The sequence below is a fragment of the Aulonocara sp. 'chitande type north' Nkhata Bay genome, linkage group LG6, assembly GCF_057382095.1.
Source record: "Aulonocara sp. 'chitande type north' Nkhata Bay isolate Kocher_YH1m ecotype deep benthic linkage group LG6, A_spYH_male_GT1.1, whole genome shotgun sequence".
Taxonomy (NCBI): Eukaryota; Metazoa; Chordata; class Actinopteri; order Cichliformes; family Cichlidae; genus Aulonocara; species Aulonocara sp. 'chitande type north' Nkhata Bay.
In genome coordinates, this window is record NC_141349.1 from 6,625,293 (window position 1) to 6,640,275 (window position 14,983).

The following is a 14,983-nucleotide window of genomic DNA, read 5'->3' on the forward strand; positions in this document are numbered from 1 at the left end:
TTACTGAGTACTGTTTCAAGCACCCAATAAGACCTGCAGGAGCCCAGTATTGACTGGCTAACCACACAGTTCATTTTCAGGTCAAGGTGAATTTGTGTGCGTGGGTGAGAGAGACACCTAGTTACACCCATAATTCTTTAGCTCCCCTGGGCTAAAGGGAGGTGCTGGGAGGGGGCACCCTGGTGCACGAACATACACATTCAGTCACCCTCCAGGTATCATCAAAACACACAAAGGACTATTACTGGGTGTGGAGCGATCCCATCCACACAGAGCCAACAAAAGACTGAGGGGAGACAGAAAGAATGAAAAATGAAAGTTGCCAAAATTGAGAAAAGAAAGAGGATGGAACAATAACACAGAGGTATGGACAGAGGAGAGGAAAACCGAGCAGCATCTTCAACTGATATTAAAATCTCTCCTTAGTTGTTCACAGAGGTGGGACCAAGTCATTGTTTTGCAAGTCTCAAGTAAGTCTCAAGTCTTTATCCTCAAGTCACAAGTCAAGTCTCAAGTAATGTCAGGCAAGTCAGAGTCAAGTCTCAAGTCACTGGTGTAAAAGTCAGAGTAAAGTCACAAGTCTGAAACTTTGAATTTCAAGTCCTTTCGAGTCTTTAAAAAACAAAAACAACAAAAAAAAAGTTGCAGTTATATGGAAATGTAAATATTAGACCATGTGATTTTTAAATCTGTTTTTCTCAACACATGACAAAATAGTGAACTTAGAAAATATACACAAATTGTGAAATTGCACCTCTATAAAAAGCAGCTCAATTAAACTTAGCTCCAAGAATAATTTTCACCGACAATTCTGAGATAAGCTGCATGTTATTCTTGGATGCGCTTGTAGGACCGGCTTTAAAATAGCATGACAAAAAAACTATACACATTAAAACCAAACAGTATCATCAACGTAGCCTGGACAACATTTGCTACTTAGATGAAGTCAGCTATCTCATTGTAGCAAAAGAGAACCTACCGTTCTTTATGCAACTTCAACTGTCGGACAAAGTTGGAAGTTGTTCCATCTCTGTCTGTGATTCTCTGCTTGCATGTTTTGCATATTGCATTTCGTTTTTTTGTTGACTATTTCATAGTTTATGTACCTGAAAAAAATAACTCCTTGCAGCATTTTTGAGCATTTTTTTTTTTCTTCTTAAAAAAAAATCTGGTTAATTTGATTGGCTGTGCTACAGCTCATGCACACATACGTACGGAGTGTGGTTGGAATAAATGAATGAATGAATTGAATTAATGGTGCACATTTTCTATATAATATGTGTGTTAAATTTTAGAGATGGGGTGAAATATCAAGTCTTTTCAAGTAAACCAGTTCAAGTCCAATTCAAGTCCCAGGTCATTGGTGTAAAAGTCCAAGTCAAGTCACAGTCTTAGAACATTTTTTCAAGTCAAGTCTAAAGTCATAAAATTAATGACTCGAGTCTGACTCGAGTCCAAGTCATGTGACTCGAGTGAGTCCACACCTCTGTTACAGCATGGTGTATTACCAATGTGACTGTGGTCCCAACTACCTGCTGGTCATTAACAAGCTCCCCCATGTATTTTTGGGCTGATCCTCCACCTTTTTCATGATCATTCTCACCCCATGTGGCAAAATCTTGTATGGACCTCCAGACTGGATTGATGGTCATTTTATATTTCTTCTATTTCTGAATAATCACATCAACAGTTTTCACCTCCTCACCAAGCTTGTTACTACAGTCTTGTCCTTGGCATCCTTTGACAGCTCTTTGGTCTTGTCCATGGTGGTGGACAGTCTAGAATAGTTGGGATCAAATACTTATTTCACTCAATGACGTGCAAATTAATTAAATGAAAAGATTTTATGTATGTATGTATTAGTCTTTACACACTGTTCAGTTCTTTGCAAATGAATAAACCTATATATTTAGCCAGTAAAAGCTCAGTTTAAAAAGAAGACAGTGTATCACAATCTACAAGAAGAGGACAGACTGATACATGGAGAGGGGAATATACAGGAAATAGGCTAAAGTATGGAAGGCAATTTTGTTGAAGAGACAAAAATGCACACAAGCAAAAAGCCATGAGTGTGTGTTTCCCAGGGACATCAGGCTTTATACAGTCCATCATCACAGCAGGAGGAAAAGAAATCGCTCCTGCTAGAGGAAGTGCTAATGGCTCTGTGCTATGAGTGTGTCACTGTGTGTGCGTGTGTGTGTGTGTTTGCTGATTGATCGAACATGCCAAGTCCATCTCGGCACGTCCTAATGGGAGCTAGAGTGTGAAATTGCCAAAACAGAAAGCAGCAAATAATCAGAACAGACACACGGATTGAAACAAACACACACTGTCTTTTACCATCTACTCATCTTATACTTTCTCTTCATTCCTCCCTTTTACACACACACACACACACACACACACACACACACACACACACACACACACACACACACATTGTTTGTCTCCACTTTTTTCTGTAATTACTGGTATTTTTCATGGCTGCTACCCCCTTCAGTCCACTTCCTTCTTTACTCGGGGGAAAAGTAAATCTCTTTGTATCAGCACATTTTCTGTTAAGCACTAAATCACCGCACTCAAACATGCAGAAACAGGTACCAAAGCACATCACTGTCACGAACAGATCAATCATTAGGAAAAACTTAATTAGAGAGCTCTTATATTTGCTTTTTCCTCTTTCTCTGCAGTAATGTTTGTGTATGTGTTTCCAGGCATCTCCAGGCAGTAGCAGATACCTTCCCCATCTCACACTACAACCATGCATTTATAACAAAAGCGTCTGAGGTGTGTGTGTATGTGTGTGTGTGTGTGTGAGAGAGAGAGTCACATTTATCCACACAGTAACCAACTGTGTCCAAGCTTTCAGTTATTAAAATAAGCTCTTTATGCGTGTGTTCAAATGTTGAATTAAAGCTAGACAGTTCCTACAGCTCCTGTGGGAGCCTGTAAGTTATTTGCAGTGCCTCTGCTGTCTAGAGGGAGGTTATTTGCAGTGTTTTCTGGGTGAGGAAAAATAGGTCAATTGTTTTTATCAGAAAAGTCAGTGACTAAACAGCTTGGAGTAGCAGAAATTTTCAATGTTAGACTATTGTAGTTGATCACTATAATCCAAAAATATATCCAGATTCAAGACATCTGTGTATTAGCTAATGTACAGACAAATTTAAGACAACAGCCTGGAGGGATGAAGGCTGGATATATTCTTTTTAACTGGGTTGACGTAACAAGACCTGCAGACATAATCCATTATCCACAAATGAAGGGGAAAATATTTATTATTTTTAGCTCCAGATTCTTGGATTACGATAGAGTAACTTTGCATGATTCACAGTTCATAATAATCTTATACTGATTCTTTTTACTGATGATGAGCTGATTTCACCCAGTTCACCCTCTCTGTGATTTAACTTGCCTCGCTTTAGAAAACCCTTTTCCTCATTGATGGCTTCAATGCAAACAAAAGAACAGAAGAGAAGGTTCGTGGGGCTACAGAGATGACCTATCTTTGATATCAAACAGAGCCAAGAATCAGTGGATTTATTGCAGTCTGAACCCTGACCTTTGATTCACATGTGCTGACCTCATTTTCTGAAATTTGGGCATCCATTACATAACGGTATATTTGTGAAAGAAAATATGGAAAATCACAACAGATCACCTTTAAACATACACTCGCTCAAATCCAATCATACATACACACATCACAAAAGCAACCAGGACCATCAAAGCAAAAGAAGAAGAATGAAAAATAAAATAATGAAAACAAACATGCAGAGCGATTAGAGCTCAATGAACCACACTTTTAACAGATGCAAATTAAGTGTGTATCTGAATGAAATCCAGACTATTTCAGCTTAATAGGTTCTGAATGCACATGATAGTGCGGAAAAATACCCCAATGACCACTTCTGCTTGTTTTAAAAATCCTAAATGACCTTCCCTGTCGATAAGAAGAGCTGCCAGTTCAGGGAACTCTGCAATTTGTAAGTGTTCGATATTCTCCAAGTAAGACCGACAGAACTACTTAGATGGATATAGACACTGGATGCTGCTATAGGGTGGTAGACAAGTATGAGCCAGTACTTATGGACCATGTACATGTGTGAACATGGCGGACATACCTGATGGCCAAGATAAACACATTCTAATCAGTTGAATATGGGACTGTGCAAAAACCCGTAAAGTGCATTGTGTAGAACAGAGACATTGAGCTAAGGAGAGCAAAGTCCTGAGATTTCAAATAGAGGGTGCAGGGTATGGAGAGAAAATACGCAGAGCTCTGGAGTTTGTACTCACAGTCGAGACAGGGCTTCATTCTTCTGAAAGAGCAGCTCTGGAAGCTGGCTGAGACGGTTTTTGTTCAGGCGACTGTGTGGACAAAAAAAAGACAAAGGAAAAAAAGCTATCATTTCCTGTGAAAGAAAACACTTGAATGGAAAATTAATTTGGTTTATACTTGTAAATGTCTTTGTAATGTGTTCTCACAGTCTTTCCAGCTCCTTCAGCTCATCAAACACTCCCTTCTCAATGTTACTGATCTGGTTTTCCATCAGATGACTGCAAGGAAACACTCACATTAAGATTCACTGTTTAAGCACATACTTTAAAAACAAATCAAGAGATATTAAATAACACAGTCAGTTTTCTATTTGATAAATTGGTAACACGCTTTAATCCTTCCTCGTAAAACATGAGTCTTGTTTGGTCGATCTCAGTCTGAGTATTGTGAAAATACAGTAGTTTTTCTACAAGGATATGTTCTGCCTTTGTTTAACTTAATCTTTAATTATGAGTGTGTTGATGAATTTGGGTAAAAAATAACATGTACATGAAAATACAGTTTTATTTGTCAGCAGCTGAATATGTGGATGAGGCTTTGGTTTCAGACACTGGTTTTGAATCTGTCTGCACTTGAATCTGTATATTTGAGAAACATACTGCCGTCTTCCACCTCATATACCACTGCTGTATAGGGATGGGTAATGGTATCCGGTGCCATAATGGCACCGGTTCTGACATAAACGGTAGTGACCAGACCACATTTTGGTGCTGTATTTCGGTGCTTTTTTGTCATACACTTTGGATTCTAGCCAATCATTTTACCTTTGCAAGCACAGTAGGCGGGTCCAGGTATGTACGTTCTATTAGAGCAGAGCTACAGATTAAAAATGCCCGAGGCAAAGCGGTCAAAAGTCTGGCTGTACTTCACAGTAAAAGATGCAAACTCAGCAGCCTGCAACAAGTGCTTTAAGGTGATACTGTGCAAAAGAGGTAACACCTCGAATCTGATGAAACACCTGGCGACGTATAGCATTTTGTTAAAAGCCGAGAAATGCGCTGTATTGATAGCTTGCTGCAAGACCTCACACCGAGCACATCTACTGCGGGGTGATGCCTGTTATCGGACCCGGAGTTAACAACATCCCCCAAGAACCCGAAGAGGAGAGTCCTGGCCCCTAGCCCTGCCAGTGTAGCAGAAATGATGACGGATGATGATGGCAGCAGCAGCCGTTCTTCTCTGCGTGAGTAGCTTAATGTTGTTCGTGTGTAAGCTAACACACAAAAAAACAGCTAAAGGTTTTTGGACCAATTTTGTGTTCTCCATTCTTTAAGCACCAGTTTGAGCACCGTTTAAGCACCGGTACCGTTTCAAAAGTACCGGTTTGGTACTGGTATCGGATGAAACCTAAACGATACCCATCCCTACTGCTGTAACACTTTACCCTCCTGACAGCAGTACGCCCAGGGCTCCCAGTGGGCTGCTAATCTGTTCTGATCAGGTCTCCAGAGATATAATCAGTCCGGGACATGTCATCATGTCCATCACTGACACTCATTGCAGTTCTAGTCCTCAAGTTAACACAGGAAATTACTGCTCATGCAGTTTCTCCCCAAGGGCACAGTGCTTCCACGTCAAAGGGTCATAGATAAACCCTCCTTGTAGAAACTGACACCAGACAAGCACCTTATGTCAGCTTTACGTGGCACCACAGCTATGCTTCAGACCTCAAACAAGGACAGAAATGTGGGAAAGAATGTCGTAATAAATACAAGCTGTTGCCCTGTCAACAATGAGCCTGAAGGCAATGAAAGTAGAGAAGGAAATGGTGTGAAAGCCACTCTGGATGGGATGAATGCTTTAATTGTAACCCATAAAATATATCTATAAGAGTAAAGGCAGATATAACTCACAGGACTCGGAGGTGTTTGAGACCCGAGAAGTCTGTCTTGGTGATGACTGTCAGGTTGTTTCCATTCAGGTCTCTGGAAAACAAAAGAGAAAACAGCACATAAAGGAACTGCTGACATAAAGAAGTCAAACCTTTAAAAACATCAAAGAACATCTTAGGAACAGAGTGTAACTTATCAATTTCATTAACAAACTAATTATTTTGTTTGGAAGATAGATGCGTGCAACGATCCATTTTCTTCTGTTCAGCCAATTCACAGAGCCACGGGGGGCTGGAGGCTTCGGTTCCAGTCATCACAAATACGTATGAAACTGAAAAAGACATCTTGAGTGAAATATGTAAACAAGCTGGTTTGAAGGAATTTGAATTTGTTCCCCTGGCTGAAGTATGCAGATTCACACACAGAGGCGGGAACTAGAGACGGGCTAAGGTCCAGTTATGTTCTTAAAACACTTCTTCTGTGTGACAAAGTGCCTATTCCAGGAAGGCACAAATTAGTCACACAACTATCAAATCTGTTAAACACAACAGTTCTGTGCTGTACTCATTTTTACACCCAGGTTTTCAGTCTTTCCAAGAAGCCTTTCACACACATCTACTCAGTTCTATTCATGACAAATGACAAGAAACTATTACCGGTATATAGAAATTAAATATTATAGAAACTTTTACTAAGTTCAGTCCAGTGTAAAAGTAAAGTGTGCGTGTTAGTCCCCATAGGGAAATAGTTCCTCTGCATTTAACCCATTCACCCAGTGAAGCAGTGGGCAGCCACCAGTGCAGCGCCCGGGGAGCAGCGTGTAGGGACGGTACCTTGCTCAGGGGTACCTCAGGGTAGCCGTTCAGTGGAGTCGAACCCCCGACCTTCCGATCAAATAAATAAATAACTAAATCAGAATCTTTCACTGTGTCTCGCCTGCTTGTTATGAAGGTTATATGCCACTGCACTGAGCATTACAAACTGTGTTATCTACATTACAAAGAACACCTGCTGACTATGTGTAGGATTTGGCTGTTCAGCTGTCATAACTATTAGTTTGTACTAGATAAATGTTCACACATGTACTGACTTTGACTAGAATATAAATAGTGATGCTATAGTTCTATATTGTGTGCTTAACAGTTGGATCCGACAGGCAACCAGGCAGTAATTAAATTCAACTTTACTATAAGATATCGAGACTTTTCAGCCTTTTTTTGTTCTCTCAGTTGCTGATTATTTTGGCCAACTCAGTCTTACAAAATTCAGATGGAACTTGTTTCCTGTTCATATACTATTACTGTTATTTTTAACAAGTGTGGCTCTTGTTCAAGTCCAAAAAACTAGATCTTTTTTATTCACTCTATTAATATCCTAATACTGTGCAGCACTTTGTTGCTGCTCTTTGAAGTTATTTTCATTCACTTTAGTGTCAACAAAGTCTCCTCACTGGGAGTTCACTTTGAGGACAACCTTTTATTAAATTGTAAAAGGTTGTCCCTTGGAAAAAAATTGCTTTCTTCCAGATATTTGTTCAAATGCAACAGCTACTGTTTGACAAGCGAGTCCTCAGCTCACACGAGCATAGCCTTGAGCTGCTTTGCTCTACTGTTGCATCTGTTCCAAGTCACCCAAGGAGGTTTAGGTATGAACTGTCGCTGCTGTGTGTTACCTGATACTGAACTCATTTCAGGCACTCGTTTCAACACACTTGTAGAGGCTCTCTTAAATGGGAGGGGTTTAACCCTGTGACCTCATTATCTACTTTGATTGACATCTGTGAAGAAAGAAAGGGATGATGTCACTCTTCCCACGAGGCTTTGTGAAAGGACAAGTAAAATGAGATGTGTGTGTGTACCTGTGTATGTGTGTGCGTGCGTGTAGAGTGTCATGTTCCTGTGCTACTGTAATGGGTGGAGCAGAGCCTGACCTTGTCCTGTGCCTTATGAAAGAGAAAGAAAAACCAAGAGACAGTGGATGCTGTGGTTTGGGTGTGTGAACTGAAGCTACAGGCCACTCACAGAACTTTAACAAAAAGACCTGATGGAGTAGCAACGACAAAACTGCCCAAATGTCCATTAGTCAGCCGATGTTGGTCTCAGACTGAGCTTTAAATAGTTGTTTTTTGATCCTCACACTGCATTTTTTTTAGTTGAAGGTTCACATTAATGCAAATCTATACTGAAAAAATACTCAAAGTTTTCTTACTATCATAATTTCTTGTGTCCTTAATGACTATGAAAGGATCTGTGATGTGTTTACACATAAATGTGCAGTCTTCTTTCGGCACCCAAACAGTTTAAAACATGTAGCAGCATGCTGTAGCGGTCTAAATCAGTCTACGGGCAAGCAATGTAGCAAATGCTATGGCATTTTCCTGAGATTGACTGATTTCGTATTGAGGTGGCATAACTCCAAAAATGCCAATGTGGAAATCAAGCACTGAATTTTCCCCAGTAATTGTCCAGATTAGGACAAGACCACATCATGTGACCCTCATTTGCTAGATTATGTCCACGCCTGGGACAGGCAGGATCGGCTTCTGGGAAAAATTTTGAAAGCCTCTCTCCTGTATAATGAAGACGATGAAGAATGTTAAACTGAGTTAAACCATGGCGAATGCAAAGGGAGGAAATATGTATACGATTCAAGCAAGATCTCCACTCATCATCAGATAAATCCACCACAATGTCTTTTTCCCAATTATTTTTTCCCAAGTAATAGGCCTTAAGCTCTGTATCAGTTTGTATATGACGGAGATTCTCCTTTTGCCAAAAGATCTATTTCCAAAATAGTATCCACTTGATTTTTAGAAGGTAGGTAGGGGAATGAAGGAAACAATGTTTTTGAAAAACTTCATATTTGCAGGTATTTAAACATATGTGAGCTGGGTACCGTATATTGTAATCTCTCATCAGAGCGTCAAAGGTGTTAAAAGTTTCTCCTGAAAATAAATTGTAAAAAAAACTTCAAACCATTATTATGCCAAATTTGGAATGCTTTATCTGAAATGGATGGCAACAAAGGGTTAAAAGCAACAGGCAAAAATGTACTAACCTGTTGCAAACAGAAGTGCCTTCTGAATTGAAGCCATATTCGAATAGATGTTCTTACAACTGGAATTGTTATTTTCTGTTTTTGATTTAGAGCTAGGGATGAGGTTAGGAGGGGAAGTGGATTAGACATCAGTTCCATTTTTACCCTCACCCTCGCTATTCTCATAAACATATTTCCAGTGCAATAGTTTGGTGATATTAGCCACCCAGTGTTAAAAGATAAAATTTGGCAACCCTAGCCCCCCAGCCTCTTTTGGTACTTCCAAATATGTTTTTTCCATTCTGGGATTTGAATTTTTCCAAATAAATGTTGCTATTAATCTGTTTAAATCTGTCTTAATCATTTGGAAAACATAGAGAAATTTTGGTAAGACTGCAATTTTAACTATATTAATTCTGCCTGCTAATGAGATTGGAAGTGTTGCCCATTTTTTAAAATCTTGTGATGTTTGTTCTAACAACGTGTCAAAATTATGAATCCGCAACTCCATCATTGTGCGGGTTACATTTATTCCCAAATATTTAAATGTTTCTTTTTCTAAAGAAACTTCATTTTTAAAATGAAATGTTGAACATAATTTACTCTTGAGTTATGTGTTTATCATAAATTACCATGAATTTAGCCGAGTAAAAAGAGAGCCACTTTCATGACACAGAAAAGCCAGAAGGCCATTTATGTTGTTTTTAAAGTACACATTACTGAAGGGTCTCTCTGTTAGAATTAAACTGTGGTAGAGCCGCATGCATGATATTTTTAATTAATAGTTCGAGTGCGTCCCGCAGCCCCTTGCTGCATGTCTTGCCCCTTCTCTCGCTGCCCCTACTTTCCCATCATTCTCTTCACTGAGTCTATCAAATAAAACTGAAAAAATTGTCATGAAATTCAGTTTTCTCGTAATTTCATTCAAAAAGGTAAACTTTAACATATTTTATATTCATTGCATGCAAAGTGAAATATTTCATGCCTTTTTGTTTTAATATGGCTCATTATGGCTTATAGTTACATACGGTATCATCAAATACAACATCTCAAGTATTAGAATATATGATTTCAGCTTCTCAAAAAATAAATTAATTCATACTCTCAATTCTTGGTTTGGATTTATTTTACCCCCAATAAAAAACACCTTTATTTAGTAAATACATTTTGTGTTTACTTGTGTTATATATATATATATATATATATATATGAGGAGCATAGGCCCCTCGTCTGTGGATATATACATACAGTGGGGCAAAAAAGTATTTAGTCAGCCACCGACTGTGCAAGTTCCCCCACCTAAAATGATGACAGAGGTCAGTAATTTGCACCAGAGGTACACTTCAACTGTGAGAGACAGAATGTGAAAAAAAAAATCCATGAATCCACATGGTAGGATTTGTAAAGAATTTATTCGTAAATCAGGGTGGAAAATAAGTATTTGGTCAATAACAAAAATACAACTCAATACTTTGTAACATAACCTTTGTTGGCAATAACAGAGGTCAAATGGTAAATGGCCTGCATTTGTATAGCGCTTTTCTAGTCCATAGGACCCCAAAGCGCTTTACACTACATTCAGTCATCCACCCATTCACACACACATTCACACACGTTTACTATAGGTCTTTACCAGGTTTGCACACACAGTAGCTGGTATTTTGGCCCATTCCTCCATGCAGATCTTCTCGAGAGCAGTGATGTTTTGGGGCTGTCACTGAGCAACACGGACTTTCAACTCCCGCCACAGATTTTCTATGGGGTTGAGGTCTGGAGACTGGCTAGGCCACTCCAGGACTTTCAAATGCTTCTTACGGAGCCACTCCTTTGTTGCCCGGGCGGTGTGTTTTGGATCATTGTCATGTTGGAAGACCCAGCCTCATTTCATCTTCAAAGTTCTCACTGATGGAAGGAGGTTTTGGCTCAAAATCTCACGATACATGGCCCCATTCATTCTGTCCTTAACACGGATCAGTCGTCCTGTCCCCTTGGCAGAAAAACAGCCCCATAGCATGATGTTTCCACCCCCATGCTTCACAGTAGGTATGGTGTTCTTGGGATGCAACTCAGTATTCTTCTTCCTCCAAACACGACGAGTTGAGTTTATACCAAAAAGTTCTACTTTGGTTTCATCTGACCACATGACATTCTCCCAATCCTCTGCTGTATCATCCATGTGCTCTCTGGCAAACTTCAGACGGGCCTGGACATGCACTGGCTTCAGCAGCGGAACACGTCTGGCACTGCGGGATTTGATTCCCTGCCGTTGTAGTGTGTTACTGATGGTGCCAGACGTGTTACTTTGGTCCCAGCTCTCTGCAGGTCATTCACCAGGTCCCCCCGTGTGGTTCTGGGATCTTTGCTCACCGTTCTCATGATCATTTTGACCCCACGGGATGAGATCTTGCGTGGAGCCCCAGATCGAGGGAGATTATCAGTGGTCTTGTAGGTCTTCCATTTTCTGATGATTGCTCCCACAGTTGATTTTTTCACACCAAGCTGCTTGCCTATTGTAGATTCACTCTTCCCAGTCTGGTGCAGGTCTACAATACTTTTCCTGGTGTCCTTCGAAAGCTCTTTGGTCTTGGCCATGGCGGAGTTTGGAGTCTGACTGTTTGAGGCTGTGGACAGGTGTCTTTTATACAGATGATGAGTTCAAACAGGTGCCATTCATACAGGTAACGAGTGGGGGACAGAAAAGCTTCTTACGGAAGACGTTACAGGTCTGTGCGAGCCAGAGATTTTCCTTGTTTGAGGTGACCAAATACTTATTTTCCACCCTAATTTACGAATAAATTCTTTACAAATCCTACCATGTGGATTCATGGATTTTTTTTTCACATTCTGTCTCTCACAGTTGAAGTGTACCTCTGGTGCAAATTACTGACCTCTGTCATCATTTTAAGTGGGGGAACTTGCACAATCGGTGGCTGACTAAATACTATCTATCTATCTATCTATCTATCTATCTATCTATCTATCTATCTATCTATCTATCTATGTATATATATATATATATATATATATATATATATATATATATATATATATATATAAGGAGCATAGTCTCCTCGAAGATATAATTTTTGTGGATGAGGTCATTTGAAGAGAAAGAGAGGGAAGAAAAAGCAGGCGATTGGCTATAAGAGAGGGAGGGAGGGGTGGATGGCAACAGGTCGAGGCAGGGGGTCCAGAATAATTCCCTGGATGTGTGTGAAATTACACTGACAGTTAAACGGCAAAGACGAACCAAGCATCAGGAAGCAGAGTGGCATATACAGTACAATGGTGATGATGATACCATTTTCACATGTATGGATGCTCAGAAAAACACCAAGGTAGAAATGATAAGGTGCTAAGTGTGAAAATGCTCATAATTTGTTTTTGTCTTTTTGTATAAGAAAAAGGAAAGGGACACGAGGGGAGAGACGAGCACAAATACAGCCTCAGTGATGCGTGGTTAATTGAGTTTTGTGCAGCATGTCGGGGTCAGGGGTCAGTTAAGCGACAGACTCCCCTCGAGTGGCGACTCTGCCAAACAATATCTCATTAAAGCAGAACGCGTCTCACACACACACACACACCATCACCGCCCTAGTGGGCAATGAGGCAGTTGATCCGCTCAGCTCTGCTTTCCACTGTCACATCTGACATGGTAGGAGAGCAGTAATTGGGGCGACTTAATAAGACAATGAGATGGGGTATGTTTGGTGGATGGCGCGAACAATGTAAAGATATAAGATATATTAGAGTTCACTTTATGTCGTTGAATAGAAATACTGGCAAACTGTGAGAATGCCAGGAGTCAAAAACAAACATCTTAAGATTCATTTGAGCACACATCAGCGACTACAATACTCTTCACATTCTCCTCCTTCTGGCGCTCTACTTGAGTTTTTACACAGAGATTTCCTACTTTAAAAAAGTAACGTCTCCAACTACTCAAAAGTGGCTAAAAACTAAAAATTAATTTAAAAAGAAAAAAATATGACAAATAAGTAAATAAGAAGAATGGCAATACATACCAGTAAGCTTTGGTATAAAGCAGAAAACAATTAAAGAAATAAAACACAAACACTTAGACGTGCGCCCAAGCACAGGACCGTTAGATACATCTGAGCAGGCACTCGGCCAGTCGATGCAAATGGGTCATTTTAATCTGCTAGTCAACTGAGCATCCGTACAAGACGGAAGGGCCAGTGAAGTATCAAGCTACACACACCGAGCACAAACACAATCTTCCTCCTCACAAAATCACACACAGTCATTAGAGAGAGAGAGAGAGAGAGAGAGAGAGAGTAACAGCATACAGTCTAAACAGACTGGAATAAACAACAAGGAAATCTAAGACTTTTTCTGCTCCATCACCTGTTTACTAAACAACACTGCAATGCAGTCCCATCCTAAACCTCCATCTCATCGGGTTTCTTTGTTTGGAACTGTGGTGCAAAACTGTATTTAACTGAAACTGCATTTGTTTTGTTGACATCCACCTAGCCACGTCTCAGCCAAGGACCGACTTGTTTAATGGATGGAGTCCAGAAACGGAAAACAAATCAATCTCAAGTCAAATTTCACCCCAAATAATGGATGTGTCTAAATCTCTAAAGACTGCAGTTTACATTAAGTTTGTTTTGTTATTTCTGGTAAGTTTAAAACCACTGTCAACAAAGTGTCAGCATCAATCTCCGTTTACCATGACACACAGCAAAAGCAAGTTAACAGCTCCTAAATGTTGTATGTATTTTAACGAATGATTGATGGGGGGCGTCGAGAGGGTGTGGGTGTCATTTTAGTTTGAAAAATCGTGAAAACCTCAAATTTATAAAACTGTGTTTATTTGAAAGAAAGAAAGAAAGAAAGAAAGAAAGAAAGAAAGAAAGAAAGAAAGAAAGAAAGAAAAAGAAGTTGCAAACCAGTATGCAAACAGAAACTCTGTGCTTGTGTTTTTGTTATTTCTGCATCATCATAAAAGTGTTTTTGCAAGTGACTCCTAAAAGGTTGACTCTGTTCATCTGGATGTAGCATTTTCAGTGGGAGAAACGTTTCGTCACTATTCGAAGTGACATCTTCATTCTCAGCTGACTGCAGGTTTCCCCAATCTTATAAACAGTACATTTGCACAGTGACTGAAACCAGCACCACTGGACTGGGAGGTCAGTTCCTTGATCATTAATATGCAAATTATCATAACCACTGATCAATGGCCATGAGTGCCATTCACAGAGAGTTGGGGAATGGCTGCAATCACAACATTGTAAGATGGTGACAGATGTACCCTTAGGCCTCCTCCTTGATTCAAAGACGGTGTTTCCCTTTTCACGTATATGGCCTCCTTGACTCCGCGCTCCTTCCTGTCCAGGATGTGTACATCCTCATCATTGAAAGAGTGTCCACTGGCCTGTAAGTGTAAATAGACTGCGGTTGGGGAAACCTCCAGTCAGCTGAGACTGAAGAAGTCATGTGGATCAGCGATGAAATGTTTCTCCCACTGAAAATGCTACGTCCAGATGAACCGAATCAGCCTTTTGGAATTTACTTACCTGGATGATTGAGCTGCATCAAGATATTGCAACTGACTAGTCATGTCTGAGTATTCAGTTAGCATTAGCCAATAAAGTCAGCAAATGGTATTATAAACTATCTCTAGCAAACCAATATTAGTAACCTGAATTTGACTAACAGTAAATCTGATAATATATTTATTATATTATATATAAAATAATAAAGAAAACATTAGGAATACCAACCATTTGTTCTAGAAGAGAGTTGT

General features: G+C 39.8%; 1 protein-coding gene across 1 annotated transcript in view; it reads right to left on the minus strand.

The window, feature by feature from the left end:
- The window catches only part of slit1b (slit homolog 1b (Drosophila)), an 82,209-nt gene that overhangs the window by 50,852 nt on the left and 16,374 nt on the right, over positions 1 to 14,983 (minus strand). Inside the window, exons 2-4 of the mRNA XM_086294782.1 lie at positions 6,196 to 6,267; positions 4,489 to 4,560; positions 4,300 to 4,371 (exon numbers count right to left, since the gene is read on the minus strand). Coding sequence (XP_086150908.1) covers positions 4,300 to 4,371; positions 4,489 to 4,560; positions 6,196 to 6,267 — 216 coding nt within the window. The remainder of the gene's footprint in view (positions 1 to 4,299; positions 4,372 to 4,488; positions 4,561 to 6,195; positions 6,268 to 14,983) is intronic.